The sequence below is a fragment of the Pleurodeles waltl genome, chromosome 2_1, assembly GCF_031143425.1.
Source record: "Pleurodeles waltl isolate 20211129_DDA chromosome 2_1, aPleWal1.hap1.20221129, whole genome shotgun sequence".
In the NCBI taxonomy this organism is placed as follows: domain Eukaryota; kingdom Metazoa; phylum Chordata; class Amphibia; order Caudata; family Salamandridae; genus Pleurodeles; species Pleurodeles waltl.
The window spans coordinates 304,012,036-304,035,940 of record NC_090438.1 but is presented as its reverse complement, the minus strand read 5'-3'; the positions used below and the strand labels follow the sequence as shown (position 1 = coordinate 304,035,940).

Here is a 23,905-nt window from a genome sequence, read left to right as displayed (position 1 = left end):
AAGAGGGGATATGGGGAATCCCTATCAGGTACCCCAGCAGATGAGGAATTGGTCAGAAACTATGCCATTAATCTGTACTTTTGCAGTTGGATTGGAGTAAATTTGTTTGACATAATTACAGAAGCAAGGTTCCCCCTGTCTTCTGAAGGACCTGAGCTAGGTAAGTCTAGCGAACTGTATAAAAGGCTTCGTGAAGTCTAATAACAACATGACTAGTAAAGGTTATAGGAGATATCAGCAAGCTAGTGAAACATGAAGGCACCTAAGACAGTGCTTCGTGCCCGTGGCTGGCATGAAGCCACATTGCAACACCCTAAAATAAAATGATAGCCAGAGTGTTGAAGATTTTCATACACTCCCACCAGTCACAGATCTTGGTTTAATCCATTGTTATTTTGCTTGCCACGTCACCCCAGTTTGGACCCAGCAATATGCAAATTTGATCCTGCTCCCCATTGGAACTGCCAACCAGGTCCTCCCTGGAAATATGCATCTAGGGACCGGTTTCAGGGTATCACCCCTCATCAGCCAGGCTAGCTTGATTCCAGAGGCGCAGCAAGTAGAGGTCCCACATATGGGCATACCCTGGCCACTTAGGGCAAACATAGTAACATCATAAAATAAAATGATGAACGGAGTGTTGAAACTTTTTAAACACTCACCCCAATCCTAGATCCACATTTAATCCATTGTTAATTTGCTTGCAACGCCACCCCAGTTTGGACCCAGCCATATACAAATCAGTCTTGACCCTGCTTCCCATGGGAGCTAGTGCAACATGAAGGCACTTAAGACAGTGCCTCGTACTCCTGGCTGGCATGAAGCCACATTGATCTGGATGTTTGAGAGTGGTAAGAACCGTTTTAAGGCAAGTGACTAGACTCATGGCAGAAATATTTATTTCTCCATTAATAAGTGAAAAGGGCTGAAATGCTGCACAGTCAGTGGATAGAGAGCTTGATTTTGGAATGACCACAATTGTGTCCATGTCTAGCTCTTGTGATAAGTGACCAACCTCGACAGCCTCGTTGTAAAGGGCAAGCTAATGTGGAGAGAGAATCTCTTTGTATTTGCTATAGAATTCTGTAGAGAATCCGTTATGGCCAGGTGTCTTTCCGGCGGTCAATACAGATACAGTATTGGAGGTCATTTCAACCTCCAATACTGCTACTGCTCCAAGGCATGTCTCTCACTTCGCTGCACCCCAAGCAACAAGACGCTGTTCAATGGGTAGGCCTGTGGCTGCATGACCGCTGCATAAAGGTGTCAACAATATTCCACAAATGTCCTTACTACACCTTGGGCAATGCACTGGGGGGAACAAGCAATGTCTACTACCTCAGGAATCACTTGTCTAGTCATGGGTAAGGTAGCAAGCCAGTACAGTAGTTTACTATTCTTATCCCCCACTCATACACTTGTACCACAGAGACAAACTACACTTGATGTGCCATAGTGTGCTGGCAAATACCACCGTCCCTTTATTGGTCTCAAAGTACATCTGGAGCTCATCAGCTAGAGCATTGGAGTATGTCTCATCCCAAAGGTACCATGCGTTTAATTGACACTGGCTGCTGAGCAGGCAGAGGGGTACCTGGGCGTGATCAGATATTCACTGAGGGAGAATCCTGATCTTAGATACCCAGATACAAATACCGGGAGACAATCAGTGGCCAGCAGGATGACCAGGTCATACAAGAGCATGGGAGTGATGGGTGGCTGAGGTGTGAGTATATTGTCGTTGACTAGTGTTTCACAGGCGCCATGCATTGCACAAGCCAAAAACATTGGCCCAGTGGAGAGCTGACAAGACCTTGTGCATCTATGGTTTGATGGGACACCAGTAGAGTCAGCAGCAGGATCAAGGGCTGCATTGAAATCGCTGCCCATCACAGTGAAACCATAAAGCAGTGCCGAAATCAAACTTGTGCAAGCCTGAATGAGGGACTCCATCACCAAAGGAGGGACATAGAGGCAGAGAAGATTCAAACCATGACCCTCCACCCCACTCTCAAGTACAATGTAGCAGCCCTGGGGATCAGATATCTTACGTTTGACCACCGTAGGGAAGGATCACCACTTCTCAAGAGCCTCGCCTATAACCAGCATGGTAGATTCTTTCATATCCTTGATGGAGGAAGAAAGAGCATTTAGTCCCAGCAGGTGTGTCTCCTGGAGCGTAAGAATGGCTGGAAGGAAGCGAGGAGCACAACGAAGGCCTGCTGAGCGTTTAATTTGATCTAGCAGCCGGTTAACATTTACAGTGTTACCCAAAATTCCATGAAGCGGAGCATGCAAAACAGGTGGGGAAGTTAGAAGTTGTGCGTCGTGCCCTGTGGGTGTTTTGGGACAAAATGGTGGAGTGCCATCTACAAATGTTTTGGTGCAATGGAAGTGTCATGTGTGTCGTTGTGCTGGAGTAAAACAGAAAAAGAACATTTGCAAATAACCAGAGAAGCACCAAAGCAAATGAAGAAACCCCCCCCTCCTCATGCTTCAACCCAGAAGCATCTGTCGTCCTCAGAACTAGAACACAACCCCATAGCATTATATATTGATCGTAAAGTGGTGAACCCCTCCTGTTTGCAGGATCTTGTTTAGCCATTTCCTCAGGAAAATAACCTGGTTCTGGTTATCTTCATTTTGCATTGTTGGTGCTCCTTGTCATGTCACAGGACTCAAGGACAGCCTGTCATCTTTGTTGGTGGGGTGGAGAATGACGGAGCCCTCCAAGGGCACGTGGCTAGTACAAGCCCAGTGTAAGTAGTATTGGTCTAAGATGTCTGTTCCTGGTCCTTCAACTGTGAGCCAGATTCGTCAGAACCCATGGAAGGTGAACCAGTCCCTGATTGACCCCGCCCCTTGTGGGAGTGGGTCCGAATTCTCCATCCCACCTTGGCAGATGTGGACTTTTTCATCAGAGGCTGCTTCTCCAGGGGACGGAGAGATCAGTGTGGGCTATAGAGCTACTTCTCCTCTGTGAGCCTGTCCCATGCCGCCTCTGGTGTATCAAAAAGTTTGTTTTCCCTTTGTAGATCACTTTCAGCCATGCAGAAAATAGGAGCGTATAGGAGAGGTTAAGGGACCTCAGCGTCTGTTTGACCGTTGCATATGAATTTCTTTTGGCCTGCACCTCTTTAGTGTAATCTGGAATCAGTATTTCGGAGTCGTTACTGTGCAGGTCTGGGAGGCGACTCGCCTCCTGCAGGATGGAATCTCTGTCCCAGAAGTAAAGGATGTGGGCGATCATGGGTCTGTGTGGGGCTCCTGGGGTGGATCTGGACGCCAGAGCGCTGTGTGTCTGTTCCACAATAACCTAATAGACAACTTATCTGCCAGCATCCATGTCCCAATCCACTATTCCAGAAACTCAGTGGGGTGCAGCATTTCCATTCCCTCCAGGAAGCCGATAAATCTCAGGTTATTGCGCTGTGATCTATTGTCAGCATCTTCTGCCTGATTGTGTAGCTTTGCGGATTGGGACATGAGGTGGGACACCTTGGCTTTGAGTTCAGTAATCTCATCTTCAGCTGTCGAAAGTTGTCCTTAAGCTTCAGTAATTCTGCCAGTAATGTTACGTAAGTCTTGATGCAAAAGCGCCACATCCTCAGGGACCTCACCGATTTTTGGAAAGATTCCTGGTAGCAGTGGGCAAACTGATCTCTGAAGTATCTCCTGACATGGGAGGGGCTGTCCCCAGGCTCGTAGCATATTTATCAGTATGAGTTTGGGAAAAGTGAGAAGGGGGAGCCATATCCTTCCCCATTGTTGCAAGAGATAGAGTCAATTGAGATCAACAGTATAGGTGCCCAGCCTGCTTGTCGCAATGAGGACGACTGCATGAGCAGCCCTGGACTAGAGGCAGAAGGAGCCTTTAAAGAGTCCCATTTTAGTCAAAGACTAAGGAAGCATGATGGAATGAGTCGCAGCAAGTAACATCGCCGGGGATCTACGTCATGTAGCTCATCCGACTGTTGGTCTCTTAATGGTGTGAGTTGCAGTATTGCTGGCCCAGGCAGTCATCCACATCATCCCAAATGGCCGGGGCCAGGGAGGATTGAAAGAGACATAAAGAGGAACAAAGCGGGTAACATACTGGACCACACAGGATACCGTTCAGAGCCCAACCTCAAGGGGGGCGCTAAGACACCAAGGACTTGTCCAAGCCCCCACCAATACACTATGAACTCTGCCTCTTGACCCAGCAGCCTATTATATCGTGTAGGGTCGGGGACCAACGGTCAAAGCCACCCCTCAAGGGTCAGTCTTTCCTCAGGCCTTCCACACACAGATCAGGCAGTCTCTGGTCTCTTACGCCTAGGCCCACCCTCCCACAGGGCTGCAGCATAGTTAAAGTGCAGTCCACGGAGATACCTCAATGTTGGGCCCTCTCCCAGCAGAGCACTCCTCAGAGACACTTGCAGCGTCTGCTATGTCCAGGACAGCTAGTCAGACCCCACCGCCTGGGTCTCTGCTGCCCATAAGTTCCCTTACCAGGTGGTACGTGGGGCTCCCATGCAACAGGGGCCCACCTCAGGGCAGCACAGCAGAAATTGACATCTCCCCCACACTTAACGGAAGTCCGTAGGGCTTTAACAGCTGACTTTGCACAACCTGTGCTCTGCAGCCCACAAGAAAGACTGAGCCACAACATCAAGTTCTTACCTGGCTCCAAGCACCAAGTCACTCCTGCTCCTCCGCCACACAGTAGGTAGCAGCCACTGCAAAGTCAGGGCCTCTGTGGTGTCAGCGCTTGCTATCTGCCATTTTCCTCATCTCAGCCAGGGGCACCACAGGAAGTGCTTCAGTTTACTGCAGTTTGAGGTGCAAACTCGATCCCTCTGACCCCAGAGACCATGGCAGTCAACTGCCGCAGAAATAAGCTAAAAAGAGTTGGGTTATCCTGGCCGATGGTGAAATATGATGGAGGGGACTCCAGCTCTCTCAGAGTGCAACCTCCATCCTGATGCCCCAAGCCACATCCCTCCCCATATTTATTTTCATACCTGTAGTACCTGTTCATAATAGGGATGCACTTATTCCTTAATTTCCCGAGTCGTCCTACTGACCTTTAACCAATTGATGCCCCTTACTGGAATCTTTCCTTTCAAGAAGGTAATCACCTCATTATACCTTGTCATCGCCGTAGGAGAAGGTGCACAGGTACGCGGACCCCTTGGGGGCTCTGTGCGTGGCCACTGTACGGTTGTTTTATATTCAGCCCATAGATCATCCAGCACCAAAATATCTAAAAAGGTTTCCAAATCTGTCCACAAAACCTTCAAAAATTTCACAAACCTGTCAACCTGAGTATGCCATTTAACAGGATTTGTTCAGTTTAGGGGAGTTGTTTGTGAATGTCAAAAGATCACATGAACATACCCTCCTCCAGGTATCTCCCTCATAGGGAATGTCAACGCCTCATCTTCATTTGGGGGTACTGGAGGCAGTATACCACTTATGTTTACTTTGTCTGGTTGCTTATTTTTCTTTCCCTGCTTTTTCATCCATATGCTCTGTAATCTGTCATAGTCACTCCATTTCAGAATGCATTTAACCAGTTTGGCAATGTATAGCTTCATTACGGATGATCCCATAGTAACAACTGCTTCATCTTCTAAATGTGCCCTAAAACTTTTCTGTAAGGGAATACACTTAGAGAGATCTACCTTGTATTTCTCTGCCAGTTCCATTATTTTCCCATGTGTAGTAGCTGCACGTCTTGTAATTTTCTCACTTACGCATACAAGTTCATTTTCCAGATATCGATTCAGATGTGAGATGTCTAAACAGCCCCTAATGATTTCTGCCAGTTCCTTAAATTTTGGTAGCCTAGTGGTCTAATCCTCCCCTGACATTTGGATGTTGTTTCTGTATCTACCGTCCCTCTACTGTCAGAAATCTCCTCAAACCATGGGAGTAAAATCTCAGTATTGAATGGTACTATATCCCCCTTGAGTAACTATAGTTGTAAAAACAGTTGTTTTCTTTCTCTTAAAGACTGGCCATTTTGTGGTGGTGTCCAGGCTCCAATCTGTGAGTTTTGCCACGTTGGGATAAACCCAGTCATGACTACTCCACCTACAGCTCCTGGAGCAGCAGGATTCGAGGCAATGTTTACTGGTGTAGATACAACAGGAATTGCTAATGCCTGAGCTGATATGACTTGTGACATTGGTGCAGGAGCTGTCACAATAGAAGCTGAAACACCTGAAGCAATTACAGTAGTGGTTGTTTCAGCAGATGCAGTGGAAATCAAAACAGGTGGGGTCGTCCCCAAATCTGAACTACATTTGTGTCAGCAAGGTCTGTGGCAATGGTACCACTAGATGCTGTAGTGGTATGTGAATCTGATGATGGAGCAACATAAAGCAGTGGACATGAGGACAACAGAGCATCCAAGGTATCATCCCCAGAATCATTATCAGTATCAGTTTTCCCTGCAGTATCCGCATCTTCATTTCTCTGTCTCCAATTCCTTTTAGGCTTTTCTGTTGTTAACGCTGGGTACATTTTAGTACCTTCAGCTACACATTTCATCCATCTATGTTGTTCTTCGTCCTATTTAGCATCAGCATAATTACGCACTGCACTTTTTGCCCTATTCTGATTTTTTATTCTCCTTTGCATGTGCTGCACATTCCCAATCATTTAATGCTTCACATTGTGCTGGTCTAGGAGGTGGTCTCCTATAATATAATATAATATAATATAATATAATATAATATAATATAATATAATATAATATAATATAATATAATATAATATAATACAATATTCCTCTTAAACTTTCAATAACCTTCAAACCATATGTGGCATGTTGTGGAAATCTTAATGCTCTTCCCTTTTCAATGATCTTTTGCCATTGATGAAGCCACAAACATGTTTAAAGCCCTATGCTTGTCATCATATAATGACCTGGCGTACCTTCTGGTGGAGCTTCCTTGCCTCATGGGCATATAATCACACATCATTTCTCATCAAATCTCTGAGGGCTCTAAAACATTTAATGATTGGAACAGTTCAACAATGAAATGCACAATTTCATTTCAAATATTCAATGTTTTGTCCAAATCACTATTTAATGCCGATTGATTTTCGCAGCCAATCTTACCGTAATCCTTTCCTTCATGGACATATCACAATGCAAAACTTGATGGCTCACCAACCAATCCCAGTGCAACACTTCTCATCAGTTGATCCAATACGCATGGTAATCTCTTACACAACTCTCACTCCTCACAGTGGTTAATCCTCCTTTAGAAATTTCTTTTAAGTAATATTTCACAAATTTAAGGAAGCAAAATAAACAAATAACCCTTGTCTGATCCACTAAAAAATGCAAAGTAATTCACTCATATACATGTTGGCCAGAAGTAACAATATCCAAGTCCAACATACACACAGATTAAATATTGACCAGCAGAAATCACCGTGAGTGATGTAGTTTCCCCTTTGATTGAGGTTCTACTAACACTAATCACTATTAGTACAATCACAACAATCTGTAATGGTCCTTATCTCGATTGTGCGGTCAATGGTACCTCAGAAACCGACACCACAAATCCTTAGCAGACAAGTAATACCACAATATCTCTTATCTATCTCAGGATCTTGGATTCCGACAAGACCTAAAACAACTTCAACTGCTCAGCATTAAATGCATAGGCACATTTAAACCATAGACTTTCCCAGAATACAAGGCAAAGAATTTTAACACAATAAAATAAACTCAACATAGACAATTGTGTCCCACAACCCTATTGGCACTCATACCTTCACCAATGCAAGCGCCTTCAGTACTGCCGAACTCCTTCAATCCCCAAGGTTGCACCAGCTACTTTAGGGATATGGGCAATTGACAAACCAGGGCAATGTAACTATTTTGGCTCCTTTTCTCCTGTGACATTAACTGTCTCTCTGCTACCACTTGCCGGAGAGGGGATCCTTATATCTTAATTGTTTAGTATAATCATCAAATAACCCCCACCATTGTTGGTTTTATGGATCTGTGTTAGTCAACAAGGAGATATAATATGGAGCTATCATTTACATCAATCACTATGAATAGTGAAGTCAGATTGGGGCTTCCCATGAATTGGAAAAGAGAGTTAGTATGAAGTTAAAAGGTTTATTACCAAAATTATTAAAAATCAATTATTAATTCAGAAAATACTCAAATTTAGCCATCATTATTACAGATTCAGTCTATAAGTTAATATTTCGAAACAAGATAGAATACGGCATTGGTCAGAATTACAAATAGAATAGAGTAAATGCAGCAAGTGTGTACTAAAATATCTAAAATAATGAATTAATTGAGTTTTTGGGGCATACAAGAACAGCTACTGTGAATAAGCAAGGTATGGTGTCAGTGTCAGGACCCTAAGTGAAGGGCTTCAATGAGATAATAAGAAACCATAGGCATGCAGCCTGAGCGGTCTAGCAATGGAGATTAGTAGAGGTTAGAAAGGTATTCCCAGCTCAAAGCAGGCATCTCTAACATCTGCCTCCTAAGTTCCTCTGCAAGCTGTTCGAGAGTCTCTGTGAGAGAAGGGAAACAGTTACCATCTAATCTAAGGAGAGCACTTTAATATATTTCAACCAAACATTAATGGCAACACATTTCTCATTACCTTCTCCTGCAAATCAAGCAGTCTTCAGCAAACTTTGGGAGCAGGTAAACTCCCCAGTTTCTCAAGTCTTCACAGTCGGTTATGTAATTATGTCATTTGTTTGGTACTTTGAACAGATCTTGTTGTTCAGACAGGTCTTCACAAAATTTACGCTTCCTGCCGTCTCCAGACAAAGATGTGCCTAAACAATCACTTTGCACACAAACAAAGCATGGCCATAGCTAGGGAGAAAGAGTAGTTTGCGTAGGGTGTGAGAGATATCAAAGGCTTTGCACAAGCGTATACTTTCTGTCAAAATCTTTTCTTGCTAACATGATAAATTACATATACTATTGTACATGCAAGCTATGGACTTTTTTGTAAATCATTGTATTTGAATTACAGTAAAGGTTTGTGTGCTGTAAATAGTTTGTCAGGTATATGGTTTGGTATGGACTAGTCTGTGTTTAGAGACATAATTGTTCCCCTATATTATTTATTATTTTTAATTGTTTGTTCGTAAGCAAGCACAATATTATCGTTTGGTCCATATATTATGATGGCATTTTACTTGACACTGACAGCACTAAAGAACATTTTAACATGGTTCTGTGTTCTTGATTAATTAACTAGTTCATTAATTAATTTATCTGTAAACTGCAGCGGTCACCTGAGGACATCATGGCGCTCAAAAAAACTATGCAGCGTACAGAGACAAAAGGGGCAAGGAGACAGAGAATAGAATAAGAGATGGGTTTTCAGCTTGGTCTTAAAGAGAGCAAAATGTGAGGTTTTGCACAAGTTCAGTGGTCGGGTATTCCAGAACATGGCACCCAAACTCTTCAAGGAACTATTGCCACAACGTTCCTTGTTGTAGCAGCACGTACTGAAAAGTGGGTGGGACACTCCCACTTCTCTCGATTTTGGAGGCTAGACAAGGTGAAAGCCGGTTGCAAAGCAGCTTAGGGCTGATACAATGGTGGGCCATTTGCCCTAGATACAATTCCTTAAAGTGAATGCCCTGTTGGACTGGAAGCCAAAGCAGAGCTCAATAAACTGATGATATGTGTTCAAATGTGTAACATCAATGAGCCAGTCACACTGACATGTTTTCAGTTCTTTTGAACATCTTGATCTGAGTGGTTGGAAGAGTAAGATAGAAAGCCTTGCAATAGCAGACGTGTGACACTATTAAAGCGCCCAACACAAATAGATGGATCAAGGAGGAGAAATGGGAAGATCTATTCAAGGTGTGTTTTGTCATTAGGTTGGAGTACCAGAGCTTCAAAATCTGATGTTGAAATAATAATTTCAGATAAAACCCCTAAATTGTTTATCCAAAAATGTTGGAAAGCTTCCCAACAATACCATTTTAGACCAGCAAAATAGAGTCTGTTTTCTTTTGCCAACAAGGAGCTCCCTGTTTTGTTTTCATAGTTGAGTATGTATTTATTGTATTTGTATTGTTAAAAGGAAGTACTGTATACCTCATACGTCTAAATAAAGAATTAAGACAAAATAAATGCAATTGTTATTAGAAATAAAACGTAAGTTTGATGCTCCATGTTTAAAGATTCATGAAGAAATTATCAAACGCTACTGAGTATAACAAAGGATCTATCTTCTGTTTCTCCAGACTTCACAGAAGGTGCATAAAATTGCTAAACAGGTTTGCAGCAGATTGAGCCAGTACAGAATGCCGTTTGCCTGGGCTGCCCGGTTAGTTCATTTTATATTTTTAATAATTATGTTTGTGTACTGTAATATTTATTTTCAACTGAAATGATTTACCTTTCGAGATGGGTTTCACTAAGAAGCCAATTTCTCCAGAAGGCTGTGATTGATTTACCTTGCATCCACACAGAGTGTTGATACCACAAGCCGTCCATAATTATTTTATGATGCAGTATGCAGCAAAAATATCAGTCTTACTGAAAAGTTAAATGTTTTGTTCTCTATCATGAACTTTTTGCTAGCAGCATAACTTGACTAAAGGGTCTCTGCTGACCAAAGGTCCGATTAATTGTAATCACCAACCCAATTTCTTTTTTAAAAAACGTGCTAACATTTACCTACCACAGCACTTGTGTATTGGGCTGAAGAAATAGGGTGGACATTTTTATTGTATTGAAAACAGCTATTTTACTCTGGATTAATAATGTACAAACATAATAATATTTACAAGAGTAATACCTAATTAACACAATCTAATTGATTCCAAAGGAAAAAGGGAAAACCACCCTTTCTACATTGTAACAGAAAGTCAGTAACAAAGTTCAGAAGCGCATTTTTAATACTCTTAGCTTCCAAACTGCACCACTGGTGTAGGTAAAAAATATGCAGATCATGTCGTCCATCAATTAATATATGTCATAAAATTTCAACATCTGCCACTTATGCCATTTCAGATCACCACAGTGTTTTTTCAAAAAACCCTCTTCTGGACAAAAAATAGTAATTGTTTTTATGAAAAACTGTATAAAAATGTATTTAACATTTATTGTATGTACACGTAGCTCATATACTGAATAAAGACAAACAAAATAGATCAAAACATAAACATAAAAGCAAAGGAAGAGGTAGGTTTGAAGCAATCAATTATTATGTTTCTGTAACTTGAATATTACAAAAGACTCTATTCGAGATCACAAGAAGTGACAGTAAGAACAATGTTGACCTAGGACCGCAAATCAAATCAATTTATAGAGCGCAACTACTCACCAGTAATGGTCTCAAGACGCTGTGGGGGTTTGTCCTCTGAGCCACAGTTGAAGAGCCAGGTTTTAAGGTCCTTCCTGAATTGAGGTAATAATGGTGACTGCCTGAGGTGCAGGGGTAGGGTGTTCTAGCTCTTTGCCGAGAGGTAGGCGAAGGATCTTTCCCAGCTGAGGTCTTCTGTATGTGGGGTACAATGGCTAGTGCTTCTTGAGCAGAGCAGAGAGGTCTGGTGAGGGAGTAGAAGGTGATGCGGTGGTTGAGGTGGGCGGGTCCTAGGTCGTGGAGGTCCTTGTATATGTGGACGAGGAGTTTGAAGTTGATTCTTTTCTTGATAGGAAGCCAGTGTAGGTCTCTTAGGTGATTGGAGATATGTTCGCAGCGAGGAATGTCCAGGATGAGTCTGGTGGAGTTGTTTTGGATGTGCTGTAGTTTCCTTAGGTTCCCCTGAGTGGTGCTGGCTTAGAGGGCATTGCCTAGTCAAGTCTGCTGGTAACCAGGCCATGGTTTACGGTTTTGCGGCAGTCCTTTGGGATCCATTTGAAGATCTTCCGTAGAAGTTGGAGTGTGTGAAAGCAGGATGATGCGAGTGAGTTGACTTGGCGGGTCATGGTGAGCGATGAGTCCAGAATGAAGCTGAGGTTTCATGCATGGTTAGTTGGGGCCGGGGAGGGGGTGCCAATGGTGGAAGGCTACCAGGAGTCATCCCAGGCTGATGTGGATGGTCCCAGGATGAGGATCTTGGTCTTGTCAGAGTGGAGCTTGAGGCAGCTGTCCTTCATCCAGGTGGTGACGACTTCCATTCCGTTGTGGAAGTTCATTATTGGCAATAGTGGGGTTTTCTGTCACTGAGATGATCAGCTGGGTATCGTCAGCGTGATTCAGGAAGCTATTTGTGCACCTAAATATAACAGCATCTATAAGGGCAAGATCGTATTCTTGATTCTGGAATGATGACATTTTGGCATCACAGATAGATTAATTTACACTTAAAATTCAACCAGTATAACAGACGTTTTAAGTGTGTATAAATCTGCTCACAGAAGTGGGTTACTTTTAAAAGATGGTGATCACTCACAAAATCTCTCAGGCATTCATAAAACATTTGCATAACCTTTTCTATCCCCAAAACTATTGAAGATTTACTCCTGTATCGGAAAGGAGTATATCTGTATTTAGTGCAGAAAATGGAGGGAACATGGGAAGGCCATTTTTCCCTTTGCAAACATTTCAAAGCTGCAGATACTAATTCAGATCTCTGTGCAGATATTGTACTTCCGTCCCTGTTCAAGGTAGTAGGTAGAACCAACCTCTGCTATTTTATTACTTGGCTCTCGAGAACCCACAAAGACGTGGTCATATTATCCTTGCCTGTCCTGGTGAATTTTTTTTGTTTGAGATAGAAACATGTGAGCTCTTCTAAGATCCAATAATGGCTGTTCATTCCATGCCATTAAGTCTCCTGGACTGTATTTGTTTAGAAGCAGTGATTGTTCCTTTTACTTTTGTTGTTATTTAATTGTCATACCTGTGCATGAACTATGGGAACAATTTTAAAACTTAAGATGCTCTGTGATATACTTGATAAACTTTACTCAGGACAGATTTCTCATGGGGCAATGAACCCTAAATGGAAACCATTTCTTCCATAATTCATAGTATCTTTATTGGACTGACGTGAGCATATATTTTAGGTACTTCAAATCTTAGCCAGAGCTAAACGATTATTTTAGCATGTAGTCTGTTGCATTGATAAAATGGACTCATATTTTTTTCTTGTAGGCCAATTTTCAAAGATACTCAAGGTAGCTTGGACACAGAAGGTAAATTCTCACCTTTATACAAGCAGGATAGCAGCAAACTCTCCAATGAAGATCTCATTAAACTCCTAGCTGAATATAAAAAGTAAGTTTCACTGATAATGAATGATAATATTTTTGTCACATCACTAAACAGGTGCTAGTATGTGGAATGTAATTTGATTCAACAGTTATTTGTCTCCATCTTCAGAGCAGGGGCTGGCAGGTATTGCATAAATCAGCAAATTGTTTTAAGTTGTCTTCACACCAGACATCTCTGTCATTAAACAAAGTGGTGGCTGCTAGAAAAAAATGCCTAGTTTTTTTTTTTATTTCAGAGTGAGTGATTTTGAAGGATTAAGCACCATGGAAACGGATACTGTTCAAATATCAGTGTAGAGGATTCTGGAGTTTTCATTATTGTAAGAAAGTGCATCATTTTTGATGCACCTCCTCACTCCATGTTTTCCTGGCTGGTTTTGCAGGCTGTAGAACTCTGTGCCTCGTACCACTGCTAAGTAGTAGTATAGTGCCTATGTTTTTCTCAAATCTACTTTGCACTGGATCAGCCAATTTGGCTTATTTGCCTTACCTTTAAGACCATAGAAAACGGCACCGTAAATGCACCCCTGGCATGGAAATTAAGTGATATTTATGGTCTGCAGTGTATACTTACACCACCAATATATATGACTGTGCTCTTGCTGGGGTACATTTTATAGGCCCTGCAGTAACTCATGGCAAGAAAAAGTGCCATGGCCATGTAAGAAAACCTATTTTTATGCATTACCATTCCTGAAGTGTGCCTTCTAAGCTCATATGGCAGTGTGCCTCATATATAAAAAGGTGTCACAGTACGCATTTGAAATAGGTACACTCACAGTGACTCAAGCCCTAAAACCAGAATTCACCGTGTAGGTTCATCTAGATTTGCCATATTCAGGCCATGGTGTAACAAAAATATATTTTTAGAACTTCACTTGGGAAAATGATGCAGAAATGATTACTTCACTTAGCTTTAAAGATCTAATTTAATGGTGAAATCAGATTTTTGATAACTTAAGTGGAAACATAACTCTATATGAATGTACTTTAAGCTACCTCGGCTAGAGCTGGCCTAAAACCAGTTCTGTCACTCATCACATCTCTGAAGGCCAAAACACTTTTCTTGAGCAATCGATCTTCCACTCCAGAAGACAGTGGCTCTACCTCTGGCCCAGGAAGGCCACGGTGTTGGGAGCAACATGCCACTTAGCAGGAATTAGCAATGTGGGAGGGGCACAGGATAGCTGAGAGAACATAGGAAACGTTAACAATTGTTTAACCCTCACTAATCCAAACGGGGCTGCCAGGATCTCCTATTTATTCTCAGAGCCCTTCTAGACACTTAGGCTCCGACCTCAGCAAAAAAAGAAAATTGGTTCTCACTTTCACAGAGGGAAGGAAAGCTCATTTAAATAGTGAAGAGACTAAGGGCCAATTTGGAGGTCTTCCAGAGGGAGGAAAGGATCAGCTATTTTGAACTTAGTGCTTCTAGAAATATTCATAGTAAAGTGAAGAGAAAGTACTGTAAAAGGAGATGGGTAGAGGGAGAAAATGTAACCAGGCAACCATTGGCTCGTGCACAGGATGAAACTGACACTTCACCTACTCAGAACATTCCTGATGTAGGAAGATTACACCTGAAGACACTAGACTACTGGATCCAGATGGAAGAAGAAGACTCAAGGACTACTGACAGGACTGCTGTCTTGGAGTCTAGTGGTTGGCTTTCTGCTAGTTTGCTCCAGGGACACGGAAAGTAGAACAGCTCCTGACTACAAGAAGACCCAAGTGACCACAGGTGAATGGACCTTGTAGTTCCCTGACTGGAGAGAGATCCAGTGCCCAGAAGCCTGCTGCGAGGATCTGGGGGCTTAATGACTGACCAGAAAGTTCCTTCTCAGTAGATGGAAAAAAGTGTGACTTTGTGTTTGTTCCACTTGCAGAGGTCTGGAACGAGGTGTGAGGCTTTACAGGCACTGAAAGCAGTCAAGAAAAAAAGGTTTGGCCTGCTTATAACTTTTTGTTCTGGTGAAATAGGGCTACACAGGTAAAGGTATAGGCTCTTATGGAGTCCTGCCCGATGACTGCTTTCAGCCTTGCCCAGCTGGAGGACTTCAAGAACCCAAAAAGTGACAAAGTCCATAGGAAAAACCTTGACCCTGGATGAGATGGCAAATCCATCTCAGTTATTAAATGACCTTGGTGGCTACAAAATCTAAGTGTATCCTGCTCTGAGCTTTTGATGCCAAAACTAACAGCTTCAGCAGGAACTCAATAGCTATGTATCCCACTTCAAATAAGCCTTTCAAGCCTCAACCTTGTAATATGCCCTGCTGAAGGATTTTCAGAGCCTACGTCTGAAGGTAAAAACTTTTACTGGGATGACCACCTTGGTGTATCCAACATCTGTTTCATTGAGGTCGGGCTGAAATCATGGCTGTGTCTTCATTAACCACACATTGCTTTTTTCGATGGTGTTTGACTTTTTCTAGACAAATTTTGCCACAAAACTTTGAATATTCCTATCTCGGGTTATGTACATCTGTACATATTAGAACTGACTAATAAAGGAGAGAAGCTGTTAGAGTTTTGTTGGGTACGTCAGTGCTATCAAAAGCCCAAACTTGCTTAGACTAATGGATTAAGAGGTTCAGTGCAACTATAAACTATATATAGCACTTAATATCATAACAAACATTTAGTTCACAAAATAATCTTCTTTTTATTTGTAACAGAATGTAAGGTTATCTGCAAGGATGTGAAAGATGTGCTGGTCATTTTTGTTATAGTAAATGAGTGGTGTGCTTTATTCAACACAATCTAATGGATCTTATTGGAATTTGCTGATAGACCAACATAAAAACTGACTTAGTATAACAGATTTATATACATTGACAGATTAAAAAATCAGTTGCTTTCAGTTTGCCCATGCTCCTATCAGATATAGGCCCTGATTCTGACCCCGGCGGTCTGAGACCGCCGGGGCCAGGGTCGGCGGGAGCACCGCCGACAGGCCGGCGGTGCCCCGCAGGGCAATCTGACCGCGGCGGTTTGGCCGCGGTCAGATTCGGAAAACCGGCGGTCGCCTGCCGGTTTTCCGCTGCCCTTGAGAATCCTCCATGGCGGCGGAGCGCGCTCCGCCGCCATGGGGATTCTGACACCCCCTACCGCCATCCTGTTCCTGGCGGGTCTCCCGCCAGGAACAGGATGGTGGTAGGGGGTGCCGCGGGGCCCCTGGGGGCCGTAAGAGGGCCCCACTTTGTATTTCAGTGTCTGCTTTGCAGACACTGAAATACGCGACGGGTGCCACTGCACCCGTTGCACCTTCCCACTCCGCCCGCTCAATTCTGAGCCGGCGTCCTCGTGGGAAGGTTGATTTGCCCTGGGCTGGCGGGCGGCCTTTTGGCGGTCGCCCGCCAGCCCAGGGCAAATCCCAAAATACCCTCAGCGGTCTTTCGACCGCGGAGCGGTATTTTGGTGGGGGAAGTCTGGCGGGCGGCCTCCGCCGCCCGCCAGACTTAGAATGACCCCCATAGTATTGTAGAGACAGACACAGCGAAGCAGGGCTGTGGCACTCTCTGTCACATTTACCACTAAGGCTTAATTTATGGGGAGTCTCAGCCCTTCTTAATCTCCATTATTGTTTTCAACCCCAGTGCTTCACTTAGAAAGCAATTGTATACGCAAACTGAATCATACATATCTGATTCAGAACTGTAGTCATGTATTTTGCAATGTACTATATACTATGATTACAAAGTGGTCTAAGTAGGACATAGGAATGCCTTTTATGAAACCCAAAAGTGGACCAGGTGTGCATAGCGTGACAGGCAGTCATGGCAGGAGTCTGAGTTACACAATAGTCCATGAACCCTGGAAGAGATGTCACCTGTGAACGCACGCTGAAGGGCTTTCTTAGAAAGTACATGACAGCAAATGGCATCATGAGAATTGTCCCAGCACAAAGAAATGTAAATGCAGGTTGTGACTTTCAGCAAACAGGTCACACGGGTTGTGACCATACCTAGCCTTCAACTCATCCCACATTGAATGGCCAGGAAATGACTTAGCTGATAACCCCAGCATCTGGGTCTAACTAACCCCTTCCACTCTGTACTCCTCTTTAGAGCACATTTCCAAGCTATAAATAGTTACAAGACTAGGTTTGGGAAAGCCAAGATAGCTTCTGTTGGAAATGGTGCTTTTTGCAGGGTCATCCCTAAACTATTTGCCTTCTTCCTCCTATTTTTTCTGACCTGTTTTGGTTGACTTTAGGACTTTGGGCACTTTGCCACTGCTAACCAGTGATAAAGTGCATATACTCTCTATGTAAAATGTATGTGTGAATTGGCTCATCCATGATTGCCATATTTGATTTACTAGTAGGTCCCTAGTAAAGTGCTCTAGAGGTGCCCAGGGCCTGTAATGCAAATGCTACTAGTAGGTCTGCAGCACTGGTTGTGCCACCTACATTAGTAGCCCTGTGAACATGGATCAGACCTGCCAAAGCAGTGTTTGTGTGTGCAGTTTTGAACTGCCAATTCGACTTGGGAAGTGTACCCACTTGCCAGGCCTAGACCTTCCCTTTTTATACATGTAAGGCACCCCTAAGGTAGGCCCTAGTTAGCCCCATGGGCAAGGTACAGTGTATGTTAAAGGTGGGACATGTACAGATGCGTGTTACATGTCCTAACAGTGAAATACTGCTAAATTCAGTCTTCGCTGTTTCAAGGCCTGTCTCTCTCATACGTTAACATGGGGGGCAGTCTTTAAATATTATGAACGTGCAGATTCCCTTTGAGAGCAGTTGGAAATACGGAGTTTGGGGTCTCTGAATTCACCATTATAAATGCATTGGTTACTGAAGTTGTTTTTTAGATTGTTAGTTTGAAAATGCCACTTTTAGAAACTAGGCATTTTCTTTTTAAATCTATTCTGTCACTCTGCCTGTTTGTGGATTGCCTGTCTGGGTCAGTTTGACAGTTTGGCTGTTTGTGAATCCCCTCTAGACAGTGAGGCAAAGAGAGCTGGGATGTAGCCTGCATATCCTGATGCTCCATCTGCGCTAGAGTGGAGGGAGGAGTGGTTACACCTGAAAGGGCTGTGCCTGCCCCCGCACAATGCAGCCTCCAACCCCCTGGCATGTGTCTGGGGCCTTGCCTGGGTGAGGCGGGATCTTGTGAACAACAGAGACTTTCCTTTGAAGTAGGCCTACTTCAAGGGCAGAAAGTGGTATAAGTATTAGACCGAAACCCTCTGAAAATCAGATCACTTCTGGATTCAAGAGGAACCTCTGCCAAGGAGAAGAGCTGAAGAGCTGAGGAGAATTGCTGCTCCTGCCTGTGACTGTGCTTTGTTGGGCTGTACTGCAATTGCTGCTTCTGCCTGTGAAAGGGGACAAAGACTGGACTTTGTAGTATATTCCTGCTTGTGAAGTCTCTCCAAGGGCTTGGACTGAGGTTGCCCCCTGTTTTGAAGTCTCATAGGCCATCAAAGACTTCCTCTCCTAACATCTGGACTCTCTGCTGAGACTTCTACCCTGTCAAGTGGTGTCCTATCCAGTCCCTGGGCACTTGAAAGGTGAAGTTGGCAGACAAAACTGAAAATCCACGCACAGAGCGCTTTGCAGGGAAATTTTTGATGCACCATCTGCAACTCAGCTGATAAATGACACGCCTCCGGCTTTGCGGCTAAAATCGACGCTCCACCTGCATCGCAGCTGGGAGACCGATACATTAGGGCTGGAGAATCAACACTCAGCACCCGCTTGCGGCTGATGAGAATGAGGCAAGCCCCATAAAGCGTGGTTTTCTAATACCGTCCGACAGGATTTTCCATGCATTGTCCCTGGGCATCAAAGTCATCCTGACTCTGCGCGGATCCAAGGTGCCCCGCCCGGAAATCAACGCATTGCTCTCTTGCGAGGGAGAAAAACAATGCATTGCTGACCCGAACAGAGAAGAAACAATGCACGTCCTCCCTTGTGAGGAAGGAATCACACATCGCTGGCTTTTATGACACACGCTCACCCGTGCAGCTTTATTTGTCATACTAACCAGGTACTTTGTGCATAATTATCGCTTCCATTGTTTTCAATGGAGTAAGATTCTTATTCTTTTGAAACTTTATATTTTAACTTGTGTATGTTGGATTTTTGTCATTTTGGTCTTGTTTGTTACCTATGTTTCAAAACTGGTGTGGTGTCCCTTTTGTAGTGTTTTCACTGTATCACTGTGCGTGTTGGTTCAAATACTTTACACATTGCTTCTGAGATAAGCTTGTGCCAAGCTACCGAAGGTGGTAAGCAGGGGTTATCTAAGTGTGTTTCTCGATTGCCCTGACTAGAGTAAGGTTCCTGGCTTGGACTGGGGGTAGCCTAGCTGCCCACCAAAGACCCCATTTCCAACAGTTTCCATGAAAAAGCTTCTCTGCTATACTTCCTGTTTAAACACTAAAACTTTCCTTCTGTGTTTACAGGTGCATGCTGAATGATAGAGCTTGAATTCTTAATGAGCCACTTGTTAGGTCTGGTGCACACTATTCTGACATCCCATTTCCCTCAAAAAAGCTTTCTTAGACAATATGTAAGGTGTGGTTTCAACAATGTATATGCCCATAAACGTCTTTGTCAATTATGGGATGCCCGAAGTATGGCTCCTCACAAGAGCTACAGTGCCACCCAGTACACAATAGTATATGTCAAACATGTTGTGTGTATTCTTAAGAGGGCCCAGATAGGAGGTAAAAATCTCACTGGCAGTCTTGTAGCTCTGGACTGCAGAGGAAGATCAATAATGAAGTGATTGGTAAGGCATAAGTGTGGTATAGGCTTTGGATGAGTTCAGCCTGATTGGAATGCTCATTAGCTTTCCTTGGGCTGAGGTCATCCATGACATAACAGTAGAATGTGGAATGCTGTCATGGAGATGAAGATCAGAGTAAAGGGAGCTGTTCGACTTGCTGGATGGTGGCTGAGATGTTTCAAATAAAAGAACCTACAACTTATCTCAGAAGATCGATTGAAGTTATTTATTACACTGGCGACGAGGGTCCTTTGAACATCTCAACACAGAAGGTCATCTCAAGAAATCTACATGTGATTATTACAACTTTGCTGTAATTTTTGTTCGACGTCTGAAGATGAGAACAATTCCTCGAGTTTCAACTCATGAACCGTCAATAAGATGCCTTTGAACTAATTTATGTGCTTTCTGGACTTTAAAGGTAAATTTTTCATTTTATTTCTCAACGTTTACTGTCAGCCTACTCCAACGGCATCGGCACGCGCATAGATCAAAGGCGCGTGCATTCCTAAACAGACGTGCATTCTTCTTGTGCGCCTAACGCGATCTGGCTTCCGCAAGCTTTGGATTTTGAGCGCGTGCATTTGCTGTACAAGTAAACAAACCTGACGCGCATTTCTCGCGCTCCCAGCACGAGCCAGACTGTGTTGATTTCACTCACTATTCAACACAATAGCGGGCACGTTTCTCGCGTTACAAACGCGAACCGGATTTTCTATTTTCACACGATTTTCAACACAGTCGTGTGTTTTGTGTTGATAAACAAGATTATTGCCAAATTTTTTCGGAAAACCATTAAGAATATTTAACCAGCTCCATCTTAAAATCGGAAAATCATATCTAATCTTTGAAACAGAAAACGGAAACCGTTTAAAACCTTCCTAACTACATGTATCAAAATATTGGTGACTGAAGTTGAAATAAGGAATGTAATGGACCTGCATTTATACCTTTAATCAGACTCGTTTAATATTTTGCTGTAAAACATTCTAGCTTCATCTTAGACCATATCAGTACAACAGAAGAAGAATTAAATATGCAAATATTCCTCCACCGACTTTCTTCTTAACTTCACCTGGTGAACCGCCAATAAAATGGTCCAAGTGGAAAAAATCATTTTTGCACTATTCAAACGTGTGTGGGACAAATCTTTCCAGTGAGAGAAAAACAGCACTCCTCATGCATTGCTTAGGTTGTGAAGGCCAAGAGGTATTTGAAAATCTACCGGATCCTGGTGAAGAAGCTACGGATCTCAATGAGTTTGAAATGTGTTTGAGGAAATTAGATTTACATTTTCTACCAAAGATAAGTACCATTTTGGAGCGTTTTCATTTTGGCATGAGAGAGCAGAGACCAAGTGAGAATATTGAAGAGTATGTTACTGCACTTAGGAAGCTTGCATCAACATGCAAATTTGGGAGCACAATTGAAGAAAGGATCCGTGACCAATTTATGTTGAAATGTACAAGTGATAAAATCAGACAAGAATTATGAAGCAAAGATGATCCAACCTTACAAGAGGTGATTGTCCTAGCTAAAAGTGTGGAACATACTATGGCGTGCGTTGATGAACTGGAGAAAAGGAAAAAGGTGGAAAAAGTGGATGTGAGCAAGATTGTAAAAAACGAGAACCAAGTGCTAATAAGAGTTACAATGTTGAATATGAGGAGGGAAAAGGTGATCTGGCTCTAGTGGCACGTTACAAGGATGCTAGGTGTTTCCGTTGTGGGAATCTTGGACATTATGCGTCTTATAAAAAATGTCCAGCGGTGAACTCAATTTGCAGATTGTGTAATAAAAAAGGACATTTTGCCAAATGTTGCAGATTTACCAAGAATCAGACCTCTGTGAAGGTAGTTGAAGACTGTATTTTGACGGTCTCCATGGGTGCTGAGAAGAAAAGACATCCTAAGGACGTTGTGACCATTCTGGGTGTGTCAAGCGAAATGTTATTTGACTCGGGGGCTTGGTTAACGCTGATATCAAACAAAATATTTGATGAACAATTCAGTAATAAGGTTACATTAAAAGATCCGGATATTGTTCCAGGAGGCTATGGTGGTCAAACCATTGATCTCAGAGGTTATTTTGAAGCTAAGATCACCTTCCAGACAAACACCATTTGTGGAAAGGTATATGTTCCTGTGAAAGGAGATAGTGTTGTGAGCTGGCCTCATCAGAGAGACTTGAGAGTCATACTGGATCCAAATTCTCCTTCACCTGTCATGATTAAGGAAGATTATGTTAATTCTCTACATCGCATTGATGAGTTGCAAGTACAGAAGAAATTGCTTTTACCTAGTTTGGTTGAAGAATTCAAAGAAGTTTTTAGTGGGAAGTTAGGTTGTCTAACGAAGTACTCTCATCAAATAAAGTTGAAAAAAGGATCCATTCCAGTAGCATCCAAGGTACGTCCGGTTCCCATCTCTTTAAAAGATGATGTGGAGAAAGAAATTAAAAGACTTTGTGATGAAGATATCATTGAGCCAGTCGAGTCAGCTGAGTGGATTTCTCCGATTGTAGTAGCAAGGAAGCCGTCAGGAGAATTAAGACTATGCATAGACTTGAGGAACCTCAATAAGTGTGTAGTCAGCGATCAATTTCCCTTACCCAATATCACAGAGATGGTCATGCTGCTGTTGGGTTCAAAATATTTTAGTAAAATTGACTTAACCTCTGCGTACCATCAAATCAAGTTGCATCCAGATTCACGTAATTACACCGCCTTTATCACTCCGTTTGGAACCTTCAGGTTCATAAGAATGCCTTTTGGGTTAGTGTCAGCAGCTGCTGTGTTCCAACGTCTCATGTATAATCTTTTTGGGTCGGAGCCTGGTGTCAAGTGCTACCAAGATGATATTTTGATACATGGTAAGAGTGAAGATGAACATAACTCAAGAGTTAGAAGAGTTCTAAGTATACTCAGTGAACATGGTCTGACTCTCAAGCCAAAGAAGTGTTCTTTTGGGAAAACAGAAGTAGAATATCTTGGACATAAGATCACTGCAGAAGGATTATGTCCGAAGGCTGAATTAGTGAAGAACAGTATGAACTTGCGGGCTCCGGAAAAAAAAGATGAATTGTTATCGTTTTTTGAAATGTTAGAATTTCATGCTAAATTTCTTCCTAACCTAGCATCCAAAACACTGCATGCGAAAACTAGTTAAGAAAAATTCTGAGTTTGTGTGGGACAGTGAATGTCAGAGAGAGTTTGATGAGATCAAAGCAGAGTTGTCTTCAATTGGGTCATTGAAATCTTTTAATCCCAACAAGAAATGTGTAATTATGACTGATGCTTGTGAGACTGGTTTGGGGGCGGTGTTATTACAGGATGTGGATGATGGAATTCTTAAGCCCATAGTCTTCTGTTCAAGGACTTTAAGAGGGGCAGAGAGCAACTACTCCACAATAGAGAAAGAGGCGTTATGTGTGTTTTGGGCGATTAATAAGTTAAGAAATTTTGTGTGGGGTAAAGAATTTGAAATATTTACCGACCACAAACCTCTTGTTGAGGTGTTTATGAAAAAGGGGCTAGATTTGATCTCCAGTAGAATTAGCAGATGGGTGGTCAGTCTTCAGGATTATGATTATACAGTGCACTATGTTCCGGGGTCATATAATAAAGTTGCGGACTGCCTTTCCAGATTGACTTCGGAAGTTGAAGAGCTTCCTGAAAAAGGGATACAACGTGATATCTCGGTGTGCATGGTTACCGGAAGTGTGATAAAACAAGATGAGTGGGTAAGAGTTGTGGGTGAGGATAAGATTTTACAACGTGTGTGTGAACAGATCAAAGGTGGTTGGAGATTTGAGGTTAAGCGGGACAAGGATCTTGTGAGTTTCTGGAGGGTGAAAGATGAATTGTCAATGGAAGATGGTATCCTCTTACGTGGTCTGAGGTTAGTTGTCCCTACGGAATTAAGGAATA

At 42.8% G+C, this 23,905-nt stretch overlaps 1 protein-coding gene across 2 annotated transcripts in view; it reads left to right on the top strand.

The window, feature by feature from the left end:
• The window catches only part of DOCK11 (dedicator of cytokinesis 11), a 1,108,606-nt gene that overhangs the window by 410,754 nt on the left and 673,947 nt on the right, over positions 1-23,905 (top strand). For both annotated transcript variants that reach the window (XM_069212535.1, XM_069212533.1), the window contains exons 14-15: positions 10,252-10,334; positions 13,113-13,235. In XM_069212535.1, the coding sequence (XP_069068636.1) occupies positions 10,252-10,334; positions 13,113-13,235 (206 nt within the window). The remainder of the gene's footprint in view (positions 1-10,251; positions 10,335-13,112; positions 13,236-23,905) is intronic.